This window comes from Lithobates pipiens, unplaced genomic scaffold (genome assembly GCF_037356315.1).
Source record: "Lithobates pipiens isolate NorthernLeopardFrog02 unplaced genomic scaffold, aLitPip1_a1.2 Scaffold_30, whole genome shotgun sequence".
NCBI lineage: Eukaryota > Metazoa > Chordata > Amphibia > Anura > Ranidae > Lithobates > Lithobates pipiens.
In genome coordinates this window covers 103,624,604-103,647,942 of record NW_027507791.1, presented here as the reverse complement: position 1 = coordinate 103,647,942, position 23,339 = coordinate 103,624,604, and the positions used below count along the sequence as shown (strand labels likewise).

The 23,339-nt window shown below is 42.3% G+C and overlaps 1 protein-coding gene across 3 annotated transcripts in view; it reads left to right on the top strand.

The window, feature by feature from the left end:
- The window catches only part of ACTN1 (actinin alpha 1), a 220,814-nt gene that overhangs the window by 85,626 nt on the left and 111,849 nt on the right, over positions 1 to 23,339 (top strand). For all 3 annotated transcript variants that reach the window (XM_077464719.1, XM_077464721.1, XM_077464720.1), the window contains exons 2-7: positions 971 to 1,085; positions 10,010 to 10,129; positions 14,549 to 14,635; positions 16,912 to 16,999; positions 19,972 to 20,050; positions 20,193 to 20,274. In XM_077464719.1, coding sequence (XP_077320845.1) covers positions 971 to 1,085; positions 10,010 to 10,129; positions 14,549 to 14,635; positions 16,912 to 16,999; positions 19,972 to 20,050; positions 20,193 to 20,274 — 571 coding nt within the window. The remainder of the gene's footprint in view (positions 1 to 970; positions 1,086 to 10,009; positions 10,130 to 14,548; positions 14,636 to 16,911; positions 17,000 to 19,971; positions 20,051 to 20,192; positions 20,275 to 23,339) is intronic.

Genomic DNA, 23,339 nt, shown 5'->3' with positions numbered 1-23,339 from the left:
GCAGAACAATCACGTGCGACTCAAACCAGAAAAAGTGCCATGAGGCATAAACAGTGTCCTGTAAAAAGATAGATGGAATCCAGACCAAGACTTGAATACAGCAAAGAAGATTAATGCTTTGATCAATAGCTGGCAACAGGATGCCATAATGACAAAGAACACAAGCAAACTGATGATGATTAATGATATGATGTAGAGGAATTGTAAAGTGATCAATGTTTTAGTGATCTGAACATAAACGATAGGGATAAAGGTGATAATTAGTTGGCTTGTTGTAATGCAATGGTGGAGCAATGTCAGGCCTAGATTAGCTGAGCTAATTTCATATTAAAGAAGAACTCTGGTCTAAACAACCCTTTCTGTATCTTGTAATAGCTAGGTGGTTTTGATTTCTCAACACAACCTGCTGAAACTTTTTTCCTTTCTTGCTGATCCTGGTTGGGCTGCATAAAGCAGTAATTTTTATTTATTTTTTATTTTTTGGGGGGGGGGGGTTTTGGTTTATTTTTTGGGGGTTTTTTTGTTTCTTTTTTGTTTCTTCTTTTTTTGCCTCCAAACCTCTTAATGTGTTTAATTATTGTAGATGCCATAAATTGGTCCCAATCCATAACAAGCAGTCCCCGTACAAACCTGTATTGAAAGTGGTCTTCAGCACATGTGCAAGAGGTTTACTGTTCACTTTCTGATACCCGGAGCAGAACGGGTGTACTTTATATTTAACTTTTTTGCATTTTCTAGCCTTTTCACTCGTGTTTGCATACGACAAGAAATGACTGAAAACGAAAAAGGGTAAAGAGCATGGGAAAAAAAAAAACCTGTTCTTTTACATCAAAGGGATGTACTTGGCATGCATTTTCTGCCATTACCAAACAATATGTGGTTTTGCCTTTTATTTAATGAATTATAGTATGTTACTTTGTTATGCTTTTACACTTGTTTTCCTGCCATTGACCATTGAACTTCTTTACAGACCTTCACAGCCTGGTGTAACTCACATCTCCGAAAAGCTGGGACACAGATTGAGAACATAGATGAGGATTTCCGAGATGGCCTTAAACTCATGTTACTACTTGAAGTCATTTCAGGTGGGTTAGATTATGGTGAATAGCGAATAACTGTACTTAAAATCCGGTGTGCATGCATTGTAGAACAGTGTCCATCTGCAGTATGAGTGATGTGCCCACCAATGCATAACTTGCATCGCTATTACATAACTCGAATATTCTCTGGTAACCAGTAAACTATATAGACTAGTGCCAAATTTATTTTATAGTGACCACATATACAGTAGGCCACTACAAATACAAATGAACTAAAAAAAAAAAACAGCCAAAAGGCTATAAGCCCTCCAAACACCAAGTTAAAAAAAGGAATGACAACATTGTCACCCAAAAAAAAAAAAAAACACAGGAGCCCAGACGTCAAGATCATGCATACCACCATGCAGACATACAGCAATTCTAAGGCCGCGTACACACGGGCGGACTGTTCGCCCAACCTTGTTCGGCAAACAGTTTCATCAAACAGTCCGCTCAAAATTTGCATGAGCGGACTTGCCCACACACGAGCGGACTGTTTGACGAACAAGGTTGGGCAAACAGTTCGCTCAACTTTTGAAATGAACGGACTCGCCCACGTAAGGCGGAGGCAAGTCCGCCCATTTCGAGCGCGTGTACAGGTAGGCGGGGCCCGCGAAGGAGACGTCGCGGGCTCCGCCGCCTGGAATGGGCTTAAAGGGGAACCCCAACGCCGAAAAAAATCGGCGTGGGGGTTCCCCCCAAGTCCACACCAGACCCTTGTCCGAGCACGCTACCCGGCCGGCCAGGAAAGGGGGGCGAGCGAGCGCGCCCCCCCTCCTGAGCCGTACCAGGCCGCGTGCCCTCAACATGGGGGGTGCCTTGGGGAAGGGGGGGCCGCGCGGCCCCCCCACCCCAAAGCACCTTGTCCCCATGTTGATGAGGACAAGGGCCTCTTCCCGACAACCCTGGCCGTTGGTTGTCGGGGTCTGCGGGCGGGGGGCTTATCGGAATCCGGGAGCCCCCTTTAAGAAGGGGGCCCCCGGATACCGGCCCCCCACCCTATGTGAATGAGTATGGGGTACAATGTACCCCTACCCATTCACCTGTGAAATAAAGTACAAATAAAAACACAACACAGGGGGAAAAAATATTTTATTGCACAGCCGGGGGTCTTCCGTCTTCGGGGGTCTTCTCGCCGGACTCCTCCGCTATGTGTGTGTAGCTCTTTTGCCAGCGGAGGAGTCCGGCTTTCTTCCTCCCCGCCGCCGGCCTCTTCTCCCGACTTCGGGGGTCTTGTCCCCCTCTTCGGTTCTTCTGCCGGGCCACCGCGCCTGGTCCGGTGGCCCGGTCTTCTGTCGCCGTCTTCCGTCGCCGCCTTCGGTTCTTCTGCCGGGCCACCGCGCCTTCTTGTAGCTCTTTTACAGGCGGTGGCCCGGTCTTCTGTCGCCGTCGCCGCCTTCCGTTCGTGTTCTTCTTCTTGTTCTTCTCCTGGAGATGTTGACTCGACGAGCTCTCCGGCCGGAATGCCGGGGACGCGCTGTGCGGTCACTTATATAGTGACAATGGGGCGGGGTCACATGGTATATGTCACATGGGTTGGTCACATGGGTTGATGTCACATGGGGACTATGACATCGTAAGGGGGCGGGGTCACCATGTGACATCAACCCATGTGACATATAACATGTGACCCCGCCCCATTGTCACTATATAAGTCACAGCGCAGGGCGGCTCTGGCATTCCGGCCGGAGGGAGCGACGTGTCAACATCGCCTGGAGAAGAACAAGAAGAACAAGAAGAAGAACACGAACGGAAGGCGGCGACGGCGACAGAAGACCGGGCCACCGCCTGTAAAAGAGCTACAAGAAGGCGCGGTGGCCCGGCAGAAGAACCGAAGGCGGCGACGGAAGACGGCGACAGAAGACCGGGCCACCGGACCAGGCGCGGTGGCCCGGCAGAAGAACCGAAGAGGGGGACAAGACCCCCGAAGTCGGGAGAAGAGGCCGGCGGCGGGGAGGAAGAAAGCCGGACTCCTCCGCTGGCAAAAGAGCTACACACACATAGCGGAGGAGTCCGGCGAGAAGACCCCCGAAGACGGAAGACCCCCGGCTGTGCAATAAAATATTTTTTCCCCCTGTGTTGTGTTTTTATTTGTACTTTATTTCACAGGTGAATGGGTAGGGGTACATTGTACCCCATACTCATTCACATAGGGTGGGGGGCCGGTATCCGGGGGCCCCCTTCTTAAAGGGGGCTCCCGGATTCCGATAAGCCCCCCGCCCGCAGACCCCGACAACCAACGGCCAGGGTTGTCGGGAAGAGGCCCTTGTCCTCATCAACATGGGGACAAGGTGCTTTGGGGTGGGGGGGCCGCGCGGCCCCCCCCTTCCCCAAGGCACCCCCCCATGTTGAGGGCACGCGGCCTGGTACGGCTCAGGAGGGGGGGCGCGCTCGCTCGCCCCCCTTTCCTGGCCGGCCGGGTAGCGTGCTCGGACAAGGGTCTGGTGTGGACTTGGGGGGAACCCCCACGCCGATTTTTTTCGGCGTTGGGGTTCCCCTTTAAGCCCATTCCAGGCGGCGGAGCCCGCGACGTCTCCTTCGCGGGCCCCGCCTACCTGTACACGCGCTCGAAATGGGCGGACTTTCCGAGCGGGAACAGTCCGCTCATTTCGAAAGTACAGCGGACAAGCCCACACACGGGCGGACTGTTCGCTCAAACACAGTTTCAGCGGACAGTTTTTCGGAATTTCCGAAAGACATTGTCCGTCCAACTGTCCGCTGAAACTGTCCGCTGAAAGCCCACACACGAGCGGACTGTCCGCCCAAACACTGTTCAGCGGACAAGGTTGGGCGAACAGTCCGCCCGTGTGTACCCGGCCTAAGGTTAAATGCTTTGTTATGCTATAAACTCCCAAGCTGGTGGATCTCTGCTATCCTTCCCCATCAGGGCTAAGGAAAGACATTGGGCACTGATTTCAGTGTTAACTGGTTCCAATGAATCAACCGGAGAAGGGGTGTATAGTAAGGGGTTGACAAACCACTAGCTTAACTGCCTCCCTATAAATACTGTCACTGTGCCTCTCCATGGGAGCAGGGGGAGAAGTGTTGGTCACTCTCATATGGTGATGAACTGTGACAGGAGCTGCCGGATGGGTGTTGTGGATGCCCATGAAAATGGTTGAGCATCTAGTATAGGAGAATAAGCACAGTTCATTCTGCTTGGCCTGCAGCATTGGGTGATATTGGTATCAAAGCACTGTTCATGTGAATTTAAGAGTTAATCAATCATGCATGGTACCGCTTGAAAGCAGTTGGTGAAGAATAGCCATATGCTGATGCCAACGGTTCAGAGAAATTATCACAGACAGCCGAGTCCATTGGCAACATGCAGTTATCGAGAGAGAGAGAGAGAGAGAGAGGATGAAGTGGCGACAAGCTGGCTAGCAACAATACAGTTCAAAAAGGGTTAAAATCCTGCTCTTATCCTACTCTCCTGGTGAAGGGAAGTGTGACTATTGAAATGGAGAAATCAAACCCATAAATAAATGAAAATATATAGATTAAAAAAAGCTGTAACCCATAAGGTTCGAACCCCTACCATAAGCATTTATAATTTCAAAGAAACGGATGCGCTAATCTATAACAATATTCACAGTGCAAACATACACATGACAAATGTAAGTCCACTTCTGCAAAAACAAGTGTATAAAAATAAATAAAAAAATTGGATGAAATGACTCATAAAGTGAAAAATATACGATCCAGTTCATTAAAAAAAAAATGTACATACAAAGATGTGCATATAAAATGTCCAACTGGCAAATCCTTAAGCCTCGTACACGCGTTCGGATTTTCCAACGGGAAATGTGTGATGACAGGCTGTTGGCGGAAAATCGGATTTTTCCCGCAAGCCAAATGTTGGATAGCAGGTTTTAAAATTTTCCGGGGGCAAATGTGTGTGGTCGGATCTTCTGCACGCTCAGAAGCAAGGACAAGCCAGGAGCGGTCCGTCTTGTAAACTAGTGCTCGTAATGGAGAATTAACATTCGTGACGTGGCAAATTATGAAATTTCCAAATGCAGCGCACATTCTCTTCTTCTTTAATGGGATAATAATGAAGCTGCTATGCTTGTGATACTGATGGAGTTATTGCAAACACATTTTCAAAGGCTTTTTTTTTTTCTAGTGATATCAAGAATAATATTATGCTTTTTTTGGGCAAGTTACTACAATGCCATTATTCTGTATTTTTTAAAATCAAAGATACAACTATGTTGGTGTCCCTTGTCAATTTTACATTGTATATTTTTAAAAATGCCTACTCCCAAACTGTCATTTGAAGTAAAACACATAACCAAGTATTATTCTACACATTTCTTTTTTTAATACACAAAAAAAAAAAAAAAAAATTAGACATGCTATCTGCCAATAGAACTTAACCAAAAAGTGCATTCTATGCATCCAAAAATATAGAAAATATACCAAATTAAATCATTATTCAACCAAAAAAATTATGTCAAAGCAATAACTCCAAGGCCAATAATAAATAACACGTTTATCTCCTCCGATTCCGCAACATGGCTGGTTGAACGGCCATTCAGAAACTAATTGAAAAGTACGAATCAACAATCGCCAAACTTCTACTAACGCAAAATTAGCAGAAGGAGCCCAAAGAGTGGCGCTAAAGAGCTGAAAAAAAGTAGTACGTCACTATGTTCCTATTTGTTGGCTTAAAATTCCTTGCAGTTTGTATGCAAGACAAGTTTGGGCCAACGCCCTTCGAAAAAAAGTTCATGGTTTTGTTGGCCAACAATCCGATTGTGTATACGAGGCGTTATAAAAAAAGGGAACAAAGTATGTATATCTCACAATGGGCTCCACCAGCATCTGACCGTTTGAGCTGGCGGGTGCAAACCACCACTCTGTTTTTTATGTGCATTTATTTTTGCTGATGTTTGGTTGCCTTGCTGTGAGTTTAGTGTGCTGTTTTAATGAACCCCTTTGAAACATATTGCACTACGAGGTTTTCCTCTTCTTCCCTTTTATGCTCCGGGATTTATCCTTGAACTGCCAGATTGGATTTCAGATTTTCCAAAGATGCTGTGATTCCTGCATCCGTTGAAAAACCCGGGTACACTTTTACAGCTTAAAGGTGTTGGAGCCTTGTGCAGTTTCTGATACTGCTGTTATCTGCAATTTGGTTTGTTTTTACAGCCCAGTCTGTTGGAGCATGGTGGGATTATTATTCAATGCTTGAAACTACTGCTTACTATCTGGTAAGAAGTGAATCTATGTGGTTAACCATTTCAGCCCCGGGAAGATTTGGCTGCTGAATGACCAGGCCAATTTTAGCGATTTGGCACTGTCACTATAAATGACAATTGCACGGTCGTACAACGATGTACCCAAACAAAATTGATGTCCTTTCAACCCACACCACAAATAGAGCTTTCTTTTGGTAGTATTTGATCATCTCTGCGGTTTTTATTTTTTTGCGCTATAAACAAAAAAGAGTGACAATTTTGAAAAAAACACGTTTTGCACTTTTTGCTATAATAAAGTAAAAAAAAAAATGTTTTCTCAGTTTTTTAGGTTCTACATATTTTTGGTAATAAAAATCGCAATAAGCGTATATTGGTTTGAGCAAAAGTTATAGCGTCTACAAAATGGGGGATAGATTTATAGCATTTTATTTATTTTTATTTTTTTACTAGTAATGGCGGTGATCTGCGATTTTTATCGTGACTGCGACATTATGACGGACACATTGAACAATTTTGACGCATTCTTGGAACCATTGGCATTGATACAGCGATCAGTGCTATAAAAATGCATTGATTTACTGTAAAAATGTCACTGGCAGTGAGGGGGTTAACACTAGGGGGTTATGAAAGGGTTAATTGTGTTCCCTGCTAAGTGTTCTAACTGAAGGGGGGATGGAACTTGCTAGGGGAAGAGATAGATTGCACACAATCAGTCTCTTCTCCCCTCAGAGAACCAGGATCGCCGTGTCACGAGTGATCGTGGCTCTGGGGGCGAGTGCGTGCAGCCATGCCACGTTGCCGCAGTACAACTCCGGCAGCTAGTCAGCAAACGGTTAAAGTCTTTGTGTTTTGAAGAGCACTGAAGTTGCCTTATATTTGGTTCACCCAATTCCCTTGAAGAGCACAGAAGTTTTTCACATACTTGATTCATTTAGTTCCCTTTTGTAGAAGACCCCTTTCACACTGGGGCGCTTTGCAGGCGCTACAGCGCTAAAAATAGTGCCTGCAAAGTGCCCTGAAAGAGCCGCTCCATTCACTCCAATGTGAAAGCCCTGAGGGCTTACACACTGCGCTGGCAGGACGGTAAAAAAAAAGTCCTGCTTGAAGCGGTGTGTATACTGCTCCTGCCCATTGAAATCAATGGGGCATCGCGGCTATACCGCCGGTTTTAACCCTTTTTTGGCCGCTAGCAGGGGTTAAAAGCGCCCCGCTAGCGGCTGAATACCTCCGCAAATACAACGGTAAAGCGTCGCTAAAATAACGGCTCTTTACCGCCGACCCTGCCACAGTGTGAAAAGGACCTAAGGGTTTGCCAGTTGGACATTTTCTATGCACCTCTTTTGTATGCACATTTTTTTTTACGCACCTTTTATGAGCTGAATCGTATATTTTTCACTTTGAGTCATTTCATCCAATTATTTCTTTATTTTTATACTCTTGTTTTTGCAGGCGTAGATTTTATGCCCTTATATTTTTGTTGTGTATGTTTGGACTGTAAATATTCTTATAGATTGGCACACTTGTTTCTTTTAATTAACAATACAGTTCTAGCAGCAGTGAAGCTTAACCATCCACAATGCCAATCTGGCAGCTCCAGTCAGTTCACCACCATATGAGAGTGACCAACGCTACTCCCTCTGCTCCCATGGAGGGACACCGTGACTGATTGGTATTAGCTTAGTCCCCCTCTCCATAGGGAGGCAGTTCATCTAGTGGTTTGTCAACTCTTTGCTGTACACCCCTTCTCCCTTCTCCGGTGGATTTATTTGAACAGGTTAACACTGAAATCAGTGCCTGATGTGCTTCCTTAGCCTTGTTGGGACAGGATAGCAGAGATTCACTGCCTTGGGTGTTCATAGCATAGCAAAGTTATTAACCTTCGAGTTAGTGTGTGTGTGTGTGTGTGTTGTGGTATGCATGAGCTTGGCATCTGGGTCAGTGTGTGTGTGTGTGTGTGTGTGTGTGTGTGTGTGTGTGTGTTTTTTGTTTTGTTTTTCTTTGGGTGACTATGTTGTCGATCATTTTTTAACTTGATGTTTGGAGGGTTTATGGCCTTTTGGCAGATTTTTTTTGTTCATTTGTTTTATTTCAGTAAAGTCATTCTAACCAGTTACACCACAGCTGGTCATCATTTACAACTATTTGATGGGTGGTTGGTCTGCGACTTCCTGTTTTCAGTTATTTATTGCGAGTTGTTGTGGTACCCCACCTTGGGGTGAGTCGGTGACCGGACTGCTATAGACTGACTTATGGGAATTGACCGTTGCTTTGAAATCTTGTGACTTCACCTGAAATCACACGATTTCAAAGCCTTATGTCTGTGCGTCTTGATAAACATTTGTGTGGCTTCATGCACAGATGTCTATTTATGTTGCACCCAAAATCACCAAAAGTAGTGCAGGAACTACTCTTTCAAAACTATTTGGCACAGCAAAGTAACATACATATATATATTCCATATATACATTACACACGTACACCTTTAACACAGAAAGCACAATACTTACAACCATGCCATGGCTGGAGTACTAACAAGTTCCTGTTGCACAGTGATGGATAGAGTGCTTGGTTAGTTTTGGCAAGAGTATAACGAAGAAAGCATCTTTTAGTTGATATTGTGCAGACATTTTATTTTTCAGTAGTCCTAATTTGCCAGCCTTCATCCCTGCATCCATCTCCTTCAGAGCTAAGATGTCTATAGATAGGTGTGATTTGTAGAAATCCAGGGTTTCTGCCTACCATTTGAAATGACAGCTGGTATGTTGAAGACCTCTCTGGTGTCTTTGTGATGTATTTCCATGTATTTGTGATAATGTTGATAAATGTAAAGTCATGCACTTGGGAGCTAAGAATATGCATGCATCATATATCATCACAGAGGACAAGAGGGCACTCTTTACGTCTGGAGGAAAAGATTTGCTCTCCAAATCCAGAAAGGCTTCTTTACAGTAAGAGCTGTGAAAATGTAGATTAGGCTCCTTCAAGAGCTGATTCTGGCCTGCTCAGTAGATTGCTTTAAAAAAGGCCTGGATTCTTTCATAAATGTACATAATGTAACTGGGTACAAATATTTATAGGTAAAGTGGATCCAGAGAATCTTTGATTGCCTCTTAGTAGATCAGGAAGTTTTTTTTTTTTTCCTGTGGGTAAAGGGTTGCTTATATACGATTATCCATTTATTTTTTATTTTTTTCCCCCCTCTTTTATTGGTTGTACAAGATTGACTTTTTGTCAACCTGACTGACTATGTAACTATGCAGTATGAAAGGATATAAAACAGTTTGACTTTAGCAAAGAATCTGGTTGGAATATTTTGTTTCTGCCTTGAGAAGTAATAAACTAGACATGACAACAGGTGGGTAATATACCGCCTGAGGAGTTTCAAGACAATGCAGCTTATTGACCTCATAATGCACATAAAATGTAATTCAATTATAATCAGAATAATTAAAATATCATTCCTTTTATATGTAACAATCCAGAATCAACCTCAAAGATTTTATTACATGCTGTAAATCCTGAATTAACCTGAAATATATTGTTTTATTACACGAGTAAAGCTTATATCCCTGATTTCTTGCACTGCTTACCCATGCTTGCTAGCACTTCGGTGTTGTACTACACTCATAGATTATCACAAGAGATGCGTGTATTGGGCATATTGCGTGTATGCACTTAATGTATAGGCACATATAAAAGCTTAATACATGTTTTTTCTTCCAACAGGCGAACGCTTGGCCAAACCTGAACGTGGAAAAATGCGGGTGCACAAAATCTCCAATGTCAACAAAGCTCTGAATTTTATTACCGGTAAAGGGGTAAAACTGGTCTCCATTGGTGCAGAAGGTGAGAAGACCTGTAAACTTGGACAACCTAAAACTATCACAGAAACACATCTCTGAGGATTGGCTGGCACTAGCGATGGACAAACTTCCGATGGGACGTTTCGCGAATGCGAAACGCGAAAGCGGGCGAAAGTTCGCGAACCGCAAAGTTTGCGGCGGGCCCCATTGACTTCAATGGCAGGCGAACTTTAAAAACCTACAGGTCCTATTTCCAGCCACAAAATAATTACTAGCTGTGCACACATAGTCCCACCACATGGCCACTGACAACACATGTATGAGGTGAATCTGAGATCGACAACTACAAGCATTCTTTTTTTATATGTGAAATTCTGACAATTCAGGACTCAGGAGCGCATGGAGGCGAGGGAAGGTCAGGGTAGGCTAAGAAGAGGGTGCAGGAGATGATCACCAGCACCGTGATATAGTGATCTGACACCAGCACCGTGATATAGTGATCTGACACCAGCACCGTGACATAGAGCACTGACACCAGCACCGTGACATAGAGCACTGACACCAGCACTGATACCAGCAACTTGCTGCTGGGCCCCAAAAATAGGACACCGCTCAACCTCTTCAAACAGGAGGGTACGGGCATATAGTACGGTGTGCTTTTTTTGTACAAGGAAGTGAGCCAAATGTAGAAAGAAGGTCTGTGTGCTCGATTAAAAATAGTTTATAGAGATATACATGGTCTACTGGTCACATGTGTTGAATGTGAGGTAGTTAACACTGTTGTGAGCTAGGCGAGTATGCTTAGACGATCACTTAGACGATTCCCCCCCCCCCCCCCCCCCCCTGTTGCGCTGAACGTCCTTTCGGACAGGACACTGGACGAGGGGCAAGCCAACAGTTCGATTGCAAATTGGGCAAGCTCTGGCCAGAGGTCAAGCCTGCCCACCCAGTAGTCCAGGGGTTCATCATTCCTCAGAGCGTCCACATCGGCCGTTAACCCGATGTAGGCGGACACCTGTCGGTCTAGGCGTTCCCTGATGCTGGATCCGGATGACACCTGTTAATGGGTTGGCTGAAAGAATGACCTCATATCAGAAGTCACCAACACATCTTCAATTTGCTGTTATTTTCACCTGCAATCCAGAGATGTCCCCCCTCAGCACTTTTCTCCTGCCGTTAGTCTGATGGCCAGCATCATTCAACCCACTTTCTGAGCCCAGGTGGTCTTAGACCCAGCAGTCTCCTACACATGGTAACTAAAAAGAAACCAACCCCATAGTGTAATTCTGTATGGTAATTTATTTAAACGAGTTATCTACTTACATAATAGTGCATTCGGGGATCAGGAAATCCTGGATGTCCCGGACATCCTGATTCTCACATGCATACGTGTATGAGCCCTCTGGCTAAGAGAAATATACATAGAAGGGGAAGTATATGATACTGAATCCCGAATTTGAGAGTCTAATCCTAGCGACTGTGAGCTGTGGCTGCTGTTTACCCCCCAGGGATGGAAGACCTTTCTGGTGAGTGCAGTTAAGCGGGGAGCAGGAGTGGAAACTCCGGCATACCACATGTCTTTTTGGAAATGCACAGATTTGAAGCAATAACATCACTTTATTATGGCCTTTTTAATTGTTTCCTCATCACTATTAACTGGATGCTAGGGATTGTTAGATGCACTTGCCACTTTTATGTCATTTGTGCATTTTCATATGAATCCATTTAATATACTGTCCGATTTGCGTATATACAAATTGCATTACAAATTCTGGATGGACCCTCCACACTGCACACACACACCCTTTCCAGAAAACTATGCAATGAAAAACAGATTTTAGTTCACACATATTGCAATACACGTTTAAGCTGCCCAACTGCCTCAAAGTAATCCCTCTTATGGCCAGTCCTACACTGCTCTGCCACTGCAAATTCTATGGTGGACACCATGCCAACATGGGGCATAAAGACACAAGGTGGGGGAGATCTTTTCTCTATACTAATTGCATGGCACTAAATCTTATTGTGCACTTTTTTATGAATTAAAAATTCATTTTTTGTATTGTCAACGGTACATATTTACTGTATTGTATGACTTTTGAGCTTTATCACTTCTGTAACGACTGGGTTGATTTTAAAGCGGACCTCCACCCTAAAGTGGAAGTTCCGCTCATCGGAACCCTCCCCCCTCCAGTGCCACAATTGGCACCTTTCAGGGGGGAGAAGGGTGCAGATACCTGTATAAACCAGGTATCTGCACCCACTTCCGGGAACAGCTAGCCACAGAAGCATTCAAAAAATTGCCTTGCAAATACCATGCAAAATAAAAAGTTGCAACGGCCGCCATTGTAAGCTCTAGGTTCTTTGCTAAATTAACATATATAATGTTCTATGTAATTTTAGAGCAAAAAAATTATGATTTTTACATGCAGGAGAAAAGTGTCAGAATTGGCCTGGGTGGAAAGTGGTTAAAGTATATTTACACCTTTTGCAGTCAAATTTAAATTTCCATTTATACAACATATCTAAAAAAGCCTAAGCGTAGCATATAGTGATTGTAAACGATTACCTTGTAAAACAACCCATTCAGTTTAAAATAGAAATGAAAGGCAAAACATTTTTGTATAGATACAAAAAAAACTGTATTTATGTTTTTTTTATATTTTAGAAGCGATCACATGTCCTCTGATCTCAGCTGCATAAGAGCTGGGGGAAGGAGAAGCAGCAGCACACTGAGCTTCCCATTGAATAGCTGTGCAGTGGGGCTGTGGCAGGACAAGTCTGATCATTGGAGGAGAGTTCACTGCCTAATGTGGTCAGCTTTTAATAGGAAGGCAAGGGGACTGGCATGAACACCAGAGATTTCACACAAAGGAAGCAATACTAAGAGAACAGGATACTTTTTCACACAAGTACATGGTACAGCAGGCACATGTCAAGAATATGAAGTGTTGGGGTAACAAACGCTTTAAATTAACAGAAAAATCAGCACTCAGAACATAACTTGCAGTTCGTAGAATGTGTCTCTTGTCCCGATTTCCTTTTCTGTTAGTAGAAAATTTCAAAAGTTGCTGGTTATAATGAAGTTCTTCCCATGCTCATTCGGACAAAGTGACATATTTTTGAGTGTAAAAAAGATGTATGTAATTTAAATTGTGTGGGGGTTTTTTTTGTTTTTGTTTTTTTTGTCCTGAGGTTTACATGTTGAGCACAATACCGTAGTTAGTATTAGTCTGTAGGTACAAGGATCATGGCATGTGTGCAGTGTATATAGCAACTAGCTTCAGATTTTTTTTTTTAAACCATCTCTCTTTAAACTGGGTAGACATGGATTGAAGTGCGTCTGGTTCAGCAGGGACTGTCTGCAGCACTGATCAGTGTAATTTAACAGCGGAGGAGTCGCACTTTTTTTTTTTTTTTTACTACAATAGCACAGCGCGCGTGACTCTTCCCATTGTTTCTGTGGATGGGGGAATCTGTTTTTTGTTCAACGGGTATACCCAACGTAAGTCCCTCCTACTGTTGGGCCAAACCTAACCATGACCACCATTTGCCTTGGCATACTATGCACTCTACAGAACTTTTTTTTTTATTTTTTATTTTTTTTATATAAAGCCAGGCAGAATATATGTTATGAGTATTGTTAATGTTTCCATATTGTTTAAATTTAGATTTTCTTTGTAATGGTGTTTGTCATATTTCAGGTTGTCGGTAAAAAATATGTGCCTTGTCAGTAAATTTTTGTTAGTAATAAAAAGTTGTGGGGGATGAGTGTGCGTAAAGTGCAGTAATCTGAGTTAACTTAATTTCTTGCCCCTCTCTTACCACATTTTGCATTTGATAATTTATTGCACTGCTATATTGAATATACTTGTTAGACAGTATTACTGCTTGGCAGACCTTCCTACTACAGAGCAAACCTTCCTACTACAGCTATAAAATTTAAAGTATATCTAACAATTTGGCAGCCTACCCTCCGTTGTTGGCACTGTAGGAGTTGTTTAGGCACTTCCTATCCTAGGATGACAACAATAACAGGAGCCACATTGTCCTCCATGAATGTGTAAACTGATGGTTGGTTTTGCACTACATGGCCTCTAGCTCTGCCTAACAGTATGATGATGTTTGCTCTCACAGCAAGTAAACCTAAAATCATTATACTTAAGTGAAGTTCATGTGCATTTATTGTGTGTGTGTGTGTGTGTGTGTGTGTGTGTATATATATTATATTATATTGTGTGTGTGTGTGTGTATATATGGTATAGCATATCTAGTGTATATGAATAATATATAAAATCTTTAACTATAAGATTTACTATTTTCTGTGACATATGGCCGAATAAGGATATTGGCTTGAAAATGCAAAATGCTTTCGGTTATGTTGTATCAAGAAGAAAAAAACTAGTGAACGCTCAAATGTTTTTTTTTTATTTTAATGTCCCTTTTTTTTTTTCATTTTCAGAAATTGTGGACGGCAACGCTAAAATGACCCTAGGAATGATCTGGACTATCATCCTTCGCTTTGCTATTCAAGACATTTCTGTTGAAGGTTATTTTTTTTTTTCTTCTATCATATTCTGCATGGTCAATTTATGTCTTTACAAAAAAAATAAAAAAAGTAGTAATCCTATTCCTGGGGTTATTACTGCAGTCTGGAATGCGCCTTTTAGCGGCGGGAATTGGGCATGCGCAGACTGGTGAGCGTCAGGTCATTTTGATTGACATGGAGTACCTCAGACAACTTTGAAGGATGATACATTTCTGGACGCTGTGATAAATGCTATATTTACTTCTGGGGACATTGTAAACTTCACTTTAAAAAGTGTTCTATATGTATATTTTTATTTCAGTGTTTTGTTTTTTCTTTTTTACCTTTCAGTGGAAATTAGTAAGAAGAGGTACTATTCTACCCCTGTACTTATTCCTCTTGTAGAAGATTTCAATATAATCCCCGACCTCCTTATTACTATTACCCCCACCTCCTTTTTGAGACACACATGGGGAAGAGGCCCTTGTTCTTCACCATTGAAAGAAGAGTATTTTTCAAGGGGGTAAGGTTTTCAGCCCCCCCCCCCCCCCCCCCAATGTAAGAAGGGATAAGGTTTGGTTTGGTACAGAAAGTGGGGCCACACACACCGTGCCTGAAACTCCGGGTTAGGGAAGCATGATCAAAGGCAAAAATAGAAAATACAAATGAACCTAAGGGAGGGATCGGATTATGTACATCGTCATACATGAATAACAAACGAATGAGAAGCAAGGCAATTTATAGGCTATAGCTACGTAGATAAAGAAAAAACGTAAAGGGATAAAGGAATCAAAATGTAAGAGAGTAGGATAATGGTCCCAATTAAGGAAAATAAAAGGGGAATATAGAACACATGGCAAACCAGGAGTTCAAAACGGTCAGGTAAGTAAGTCCTGTCATTTTTAATTTTCAAACATTCTCTGACTCCGAAAAAGAATGGGGATCCCTAGGTGACGCCAGTTATCATAAAAATAATGTTTCATGGTCAATGATGACATCATAGACCTTATACAGGGATTCTGGCACCATTGACCTCAAAAGTATTTAGGATTTTTGCAGATTTTAGTAGTAGATAGTAGAGTCCGCTAATCGGATCATTCCATTTTTGGCACAGTGGCAAACCATTGCTCTGTGGCACAAGTATTTCCTAAATTAATAAATCATTCACCCACCCAACATATATATGTCTGTTTCAGATTGTTTAGCTCTTGTTCAATGTTTTCTTAATCTAATAGGGAATACAAAGTGCCCTTTCTGTTGAATAAAGTTCCACATCTGTTTTGTAGTCTGCTGTTAAAAGCTTTTGTAAAACAAATGGATGATGTGTTGATGTTGCTTTTCAATCTTCCCAGTTCAGCAGAGACCTAATGAGGATTTATCTGACTACAATTTACAAATGAATGTACTTTTACAGAACGTCTAGGATAAATTATGACAAGGATGAGGGCTCAACAAAGGACAATGTTTAGCATAGAGTTAGAGCAACATATAATAAAACATATATAATTGCAAAACCTCATGCATTACATTTTATTAGAATACCAGAGTTTGAGGAAGAGGGTTTTGCCTCGAAACCCATCAGCTTGTTCTCTTGTTATTGAGTGATGTCCGGGGCCTAACAAAGCACTTGTACCTTGTATTCATTGTGAGCTGTTGGGCTCAGCTTATGCCTTGATGTCCTCACTGATTTTTCTTCTTCTTTTTTTTTTTTTTGTAAGTGTTTTTGACACCTTCATATTCTAATAAATGTTTTTAAAGGTAATGCACATGGTTTTGCACTTTTTTTTTTTTGTTGTTTGTCGTAGAGATTTTCCCAGTCGGAAAAGGGCTTGCATACCTGAAGATTAGCATTGGGGGGGGGGGGGGATACTATCATGGTCTGGATTATATGGCAGGATACGTCCACTTTGAAATATCTAGTGCTGATGTGACTTTTTTGCTTTAGTTGCAACATCTCTTATTAGCAAACTCCGAGCTGTCACTCAAATGACACTCTATAGTTTTTTTTCTTAGCTTCTTAGGAAGAGTGCAGAAGCTGGGCCAGCACAGATAGTAATTAGACACTCCCAGAAATGGAGAGGGCTATGACATAAGGGTTTAGCTAGGTGATTGACTCTTGGAATAGTCAACATTTCTTGAGACTTCAAAGGCGCATTGTAAGTGAAGAAAACAATAATTTATGAAAAGGCTAAACACTGTAATCATTTAAGATACTAGTTTTGTATGTTCTTACTTGCAGTTTTTTGGGTTAGTGACGGGGAGTCTCTTTGAGAATTAAAATATTGTGTTTGTTACAGAAACCTCTGCCAAAGAAGGACTTCTGTTGTGGTGTCAAAGAAAGACAGCTCCATACAAGAATGTAAATATACAGAACTTCCACATCAGGTGAGTGGCGATAATCCAGGAATTATATTTTTTCCAAGCAACCATTGGTCCAGTCTGGCTCAATTTTAAGTAGATATCCATGGGGCTGCTGAAAATCACTGTAGTTGGCCATGCTACATATAGTGATGATAGCTGTGGTCTTCTGTGTGCTGCTCCGTCAGCTTCCCCTTTACACACTAATCAGAGAGTGGTCACTCAGCACCACGAGTTAGAAAACTGCTTGTGTTTTTATTTATTTATTTTTTAATATAAAGCGTTTTCTGATTTAAAAAGGTGACGAGGAGGAGCAGATGATGATCTCCACCTTGTTCAATCAGAGAACGGTTGGATCCAAAACTAGGGGCAGAATTTGTATGTGTTGGAGACCAATCCTCTGCATGTTGCTCCCGTAAAGTTTCCAAACCATTATTTCTGGCAGAGCCATTTTGGCACACATTAGGCCTCATGCACATGGGGCATTAGAAAAAACAAGCTACAAAGCAACTGTCAACGCCAGGAAAAAGTAGCTGTAAAAATGTTCTTTTAGTAGCTTTTTGCATTGGCGTTAATGCACGTTTTAGCTGCGCTAGCTTTTAGTAGTGTTTATCTGCCTCAAAGGCAATGGCTCCCTATGAGCTTATCGAAGTTGAATCATGATGATCCAACTTGCGGTGCGGTTTGTGCACTGAGGATCTTGAAGGGGAACCCTCAGCAAAATTAAAGCCCCCCCGCCCGCAGACCCTGGCAATCAATGGCCAGGGTTGTCAGGAAGAGGCCCTTGTCCTCATCAACTTGGGGACAAGGTGCTGTGGGAATGCTTGCTCGTCCATCCGCCTTTCCTGATCTGCAGGGCTGCGTATTCGGATAAGGTCTGGTATAGATTTGGGTGGATACCCGCAACAATTTTTTTGGTGTGGGGTCCCCCTTAAAACCGATAGATCATCATGATCCAACTTGTAGTGTGACGTCTATTCAAATCAATGGGCTCTCATAGGGAACCATTAACTTTGACATGTCCAAAAAAAAAAAAAAAAGATTGACGAAGCTTGACGTGGCTGTAAGAGCCCTTTCACACCGAGGGCGTTTTGCAGGAACTATAGCATTAGAAATAGCGCCTGCAATCCGCCCTCAAACTGCTGCACAATTCATTCCAGTGTGAAAGCCCCGCGGTGGCAGGATGTCAGGAAAAGTTCTGCCAGCAGCTTTTGAGTGGTGAAGGAGAGGTGTGTTTACCACTCCTCCACCGCTGCTCCCCATTGAAATCAATGGGGCAACGCTGCATTACCACCGGCAAAACGCTGCTATTGCGGCGTTTGCGGGCGGTTTTAACCCTTTCTCGACTGGCGGGGGGTAAAAGCGCCCCACTAGTGGCCGAAATGCGCTGCAAATCCGATGGTAAAACGCCACTAAAAATAGCAGCATTTTACCGCCGACACTATGGGCTCGGCAGTGTGAAAGGGCTCTAAGAACATCCCGTGTACATGAGGTCTTAAAATTCTTTTAGGACTGAAGTTTACCTTTTTAAACTTCCAAAACATTATATATTAGTTTAAAGCAAACACTCTGGAGCATACAATAGTAGCAATTCCAATTTTGTATTGGACATTTGTATGTCACACGGTTGTAGTAGAACTGTTTTAAGTGCAGAATTTCTGTAAAAAATTTGATAAAAGTTATTTTAGGGTACACTAATGCAATATATTACCCAATATTTTGGTAACATCTAATAGATGAAATTGCACCGGGCAGATACCCAAAATGGCAAGCCTTAAAATTGTGTGTGCCCATGAGACGGAGAGCATCTTTAGCACCCTAACTTTAAAAGCCCCCTACAGGTCAAGTTAGAGTTAACCATGAATAATGGACCTAGAATTATTGTTCCCATTCCCACATAAGCAGCGATATGCAACATGTGTAGCTCAATAAATTTTTTGTACATTGGCGCCACCCCAGTGTTTGGGGGCAGGGGGCTCAAGAATCTTTTGGGGGGGTGGAAATCTTTTTTGGGGGGTCGGCAAACTGTATGACCCCCCCCCGTTGGTAGCACTTACCCCATCACCATCGATGTCCCCCTGGGTGGCGGCAGGCAGCCTCCCATCGTCCTGCTCTCCATCACCGGTGGCTTCCCCTGCTTGGCGGCCCCTCAATTTCCTGCTCTTCTCGGCAGCGTCAGCTTCCCCCTGCTCGGTGGCCTCCCGTTCTCCTGCTTTCCTCAGTGGTAATGGCTTCCCCCTGCTTGGCGGCCTCCTGTTCTGCTCTCCACCGCAGCAGCTTCCGTTTCCTCCCTCCTCCTCCTCCTCCTCCTCAATGGGCAATCGGGAGTCTCCTCTTTTCAGCCAATCGGAAAATGGGTATCACACCTGCTTCTGATTGGCCGGATTGAGGATAAGTGTTACAACAGCGAATATTCATCCGCTGTTGTAATACACCTGGGTGGGCTCTGCGACCCGAGCCCACCCTATTTTGAAGCCTGTTTTGGTCAGTTACATTTTTATTTTTTTTTACTGTTTTGAAGCTTTCATATAGATGTTTTATATCATTTTACATTACTTATGTCAAATCTTTATTTCAAAATTTAACATTTGATACAGAGCACTTCCATAACACTTTAATTGCTGATTATTATTGGACTTTACAATAAGAAAGTGCAGCAATGCTGGATTGTCTCATGACAGCTAATAATCCATGCAGGAATGTAATGAACTAAAGGCAGAGGGATTCCTCCTCTGAACTTTTGTGTGTGTTGTATATACAGCTGCACAGCAGGTCAGGCTTACAAAAAAGATATTTACAACATAGCAGTAAAATGACTCGGCATAAATGTATGAGATTCCTCAAACACAACACTGATAAGAGTGATCAATCTGAAATAATAAGCAATATTTGTAATTAAAGGGGTGCATACTATATTCTAGAAGTGCAAATTGAGGGATGTGTTGGCATTATACCATACTAATGACAATAAATGGTCACTTGTCCTACTTTATTTACAGCTGGAAAGATGGTCTTGGATTCTGTGCCCTTATTCATAGACACCGCCCAGAGCTCATTGACTATGGCAAATTACGGAAGGTAGTTGAGTCTTTTTTGCTATTATAAATGCTTTTCATTTGTTTCTGTAACAAACATTTTGACTTTTTATTAAAGTGGAATTCCAGCATACTGTGTTATTTATTTAACGTGGTATTTTTGCGTTGCATTTTGGTATTTGTAGGATGATCCCTACACAAATCTGAACACAGCCTTCGATGTTGCTGAGAGGTTCCTTGATATTCCCAAGATGTTGGATGCTGAAGGTAATTACTGTTTTGGAAACTGAATTTTCCAGAACTATACAATCCTCAGTACTACCGTTTTTTGTAGCGCTATTGTATTTATTTTTTCAATGGCTTCTCTAAGGGCTGTTGTTTTTATAGTGTAATCTTTTCTGAGACTGCGTTGTTAAAAAAAAAAAAAAAAAAAAAAAAAAATATATGTATATTTAGTGTATAGCAGGCTGCAAAGCAGAAGTACGATTTACCAAGCAATATCAAAAGCAAGCCTTCCTTCTGAGTGGCCAATCACCAGAAAGGGAATGAATCACCTACTCCCCCATACCAGGAAGTAATGAGAATTTCCTTGCATAGGATATAACATTTCCGTTAAATTGTCATCTGGGCTCTTTCATTAAAGCGGTATTAAACCCACAACCAAAAATTTAATATATTGCAGCTTACCAATCAGATGTGGTGGCTGCATTTGTTTTATTTTATTTTTAGGCTTTTTTTCTCTGTTTTCACCTGGTGATCTAGTCAGTAACACACCTCCTCTGAAGAAGCATAAGAGGGCAGAGCAGACAGCAGCATCATCAGTCTGGGGGAAGGGAGTGTTAAATGTACTAGCATATTTAAATACACTGACAAATTGAAGCCAAACTTCTGGTCACACTTTATAATAAGTTATAGCAAATGGTGGTTTTTTTTCCTTTAGGGTAAAGATTTTACATAAATAAAAGCTGATCAATGTAAGCACTTCTGCCAGAGGTGAATGGTTAGCCTCATCCCTGTAAATTGATACCTCTGGAAGAGAGCCTGTTCTTTTCAAAAACTGACTTACTGGCCATATCACCAAGTGAAAATAAAGGAAAGAAAGCCTAAAAAAAAACATTCATGCAGCCACCACATCTAACAACTGGTAAGCTGCAATATAATAAATGTTTGCTGTTGGGTTTATTACTGCTTTAAGTATAGAGCTACATGGACGGCTATTCTTTTTTCTAAAAATCATGTGACCGCCATGTGATTGTGCATGATGAGTTTCTGCAATTGTTCTCCCATTTTAAGGATGGAGTATTCACCAGATAATTTTGTGCTCAGTATTGTGCAAATTTAGGGGAACAAATTATTATATGTGACCCCAATGACAAATTATAAAAAATAAATATTTTCCAAGGCAGGTGATCACAAGTGATTTTATATGCACAGTCGCACAATCTAATCTATTGACTGGGTAGCTCTTGCATACAACTGGTTGTACTTTTTAGGGATTCCTTTTCAAGCTTTCCATTTTTTTTTTTGTCTCGGTGTTGTGTATTTAGAGTGAAGGTGCAGCTGAAGTTGTTTTTAGAAGTGTAGTATAACCATCCCGATTCATGTCTGTCAGTTAAAATTAGCATTCCAACTAGACCCAGGATGGCAGATGGTCCTATCATTATATTCACGGTGAAATAGACTGGCATTTCTCAACTTTTTTTCAGTCACGGCACACTTAAAAGTATTTTCAGCCCTGGGGCACCTCTTCCAAAAAAAAAAGCAGTCCCCCTAGCTTAGAAAGCAGTTCTGATTTTAGAGTGGTCAGGAGTAAGGCCTCATTCACATGGGCGTACTTAAGCGTACACTTGTGTGAGGGTGCGCGTCAGTTGGGACGCAGTAGCTGCACGGTCACAGCTGCTGCTGCTTATTTGATATCTGAGTGGGTACGGGTCCCTGAATGCACACTGATTGTGTTTGGAAACCCACACGGGTGTCACTTTGGGTGCAGTGGCTATGTCCTTGTAGCCCCTGTGTCTCAATTGGCGTGGATGAGGTTGTATGGAACACTTGTACATCCTTGTGCAAGCAAACATGGCCATTGCATGGGTGTACCCTTAACAGTAAAGTACATACATCAAAATCAAACATGTAACGCTGTCAAAACATAACCTTAATGAAGTGCAAATGTCCATCTATTATATTAAAATACGGTAACAATGAAAATGGGGAAAAAAAGGGGAGAAAAAAATGTAGTAATCCAAATGTACCAATTCAACATCCATAAAGTGAACTCGAAAAGTGTGTTGATCCAGTATTCAATCTATGAAGACACCCGGTGCTCCCCACAGGATAGATAGGGCAAATATATCTGCTTACCAGATTTTAAGACCCTCCAGGGTCTATATGCACATTAGTGAGCCTTCACCCCTCACTACGGGCTCAACCGCATCAGTTATCCAGCCTGCTTAATTGGATTCCACAGGTGTATCCCCAACAGCTATCGCCAATCAAGGAAACTTCAGAGTCTGGACACACAATGATCATATGGAAGAGAAAGATTAACTTTTTGCGCAACATTCTTTGTAGTTACAGCAAAAACAATAAAAATAGTCTCAAAATGGAAATATTTGTTTGTCCAGCACCCTGTTACTGCCTCACAGAAGAAGTCCTATTTGACGAAATGTACGTCAGGCTAGGCACGGAGCAGCAGTGACGTCTGAGCACTCGTGGAGGGTGCTGGATAAACAAATGTTTCCATTTTGAGCCTATCTTTATTATTTTTGTTTAAGTACAACTTTTAATAAACTCCTGTGTGCTTTTAAATAATTTTGTGCAATGGGTTTATCTTCCTCTTCCATATGATCATTGTGACTCACAGACTCCTGAACTTTCCTTGATTGGTGATGGCTGTGAGGGATACACCCTTAATCCAATTAAGCAGGCTGGATAGCTGATGCGTTTGAGCCCGTAGTAACGGGTGAAAGCTCACTAATGCGAATATAGACCTTGGAGGGTCTTAAAATCTGATCAGATATATTTGCCCCATCTATCCTGTGGGGAGAACCAAGTGTCTTCACAGATTGAATATTGGATCAACAGACTTTTCAAGTTCACTTTATGGATGTTGAATTGGGACACTTGGACTATTAAATTGTTGTTGTTTTTTTTTTTCATCTTTATTGTAATATAATGGACTTTTGCACTTTATTAAGCTTATGTCTTGATAGTGCTACACGTTTGATTTAGATTTTTTGTTACGAGGTGTACATTTTGTCAGAGCTGCTGTCCATCCCAGATCATTTGTGTCACTTATTAAATTTACTCTATATGCACCGAGTGCATTATCGCTT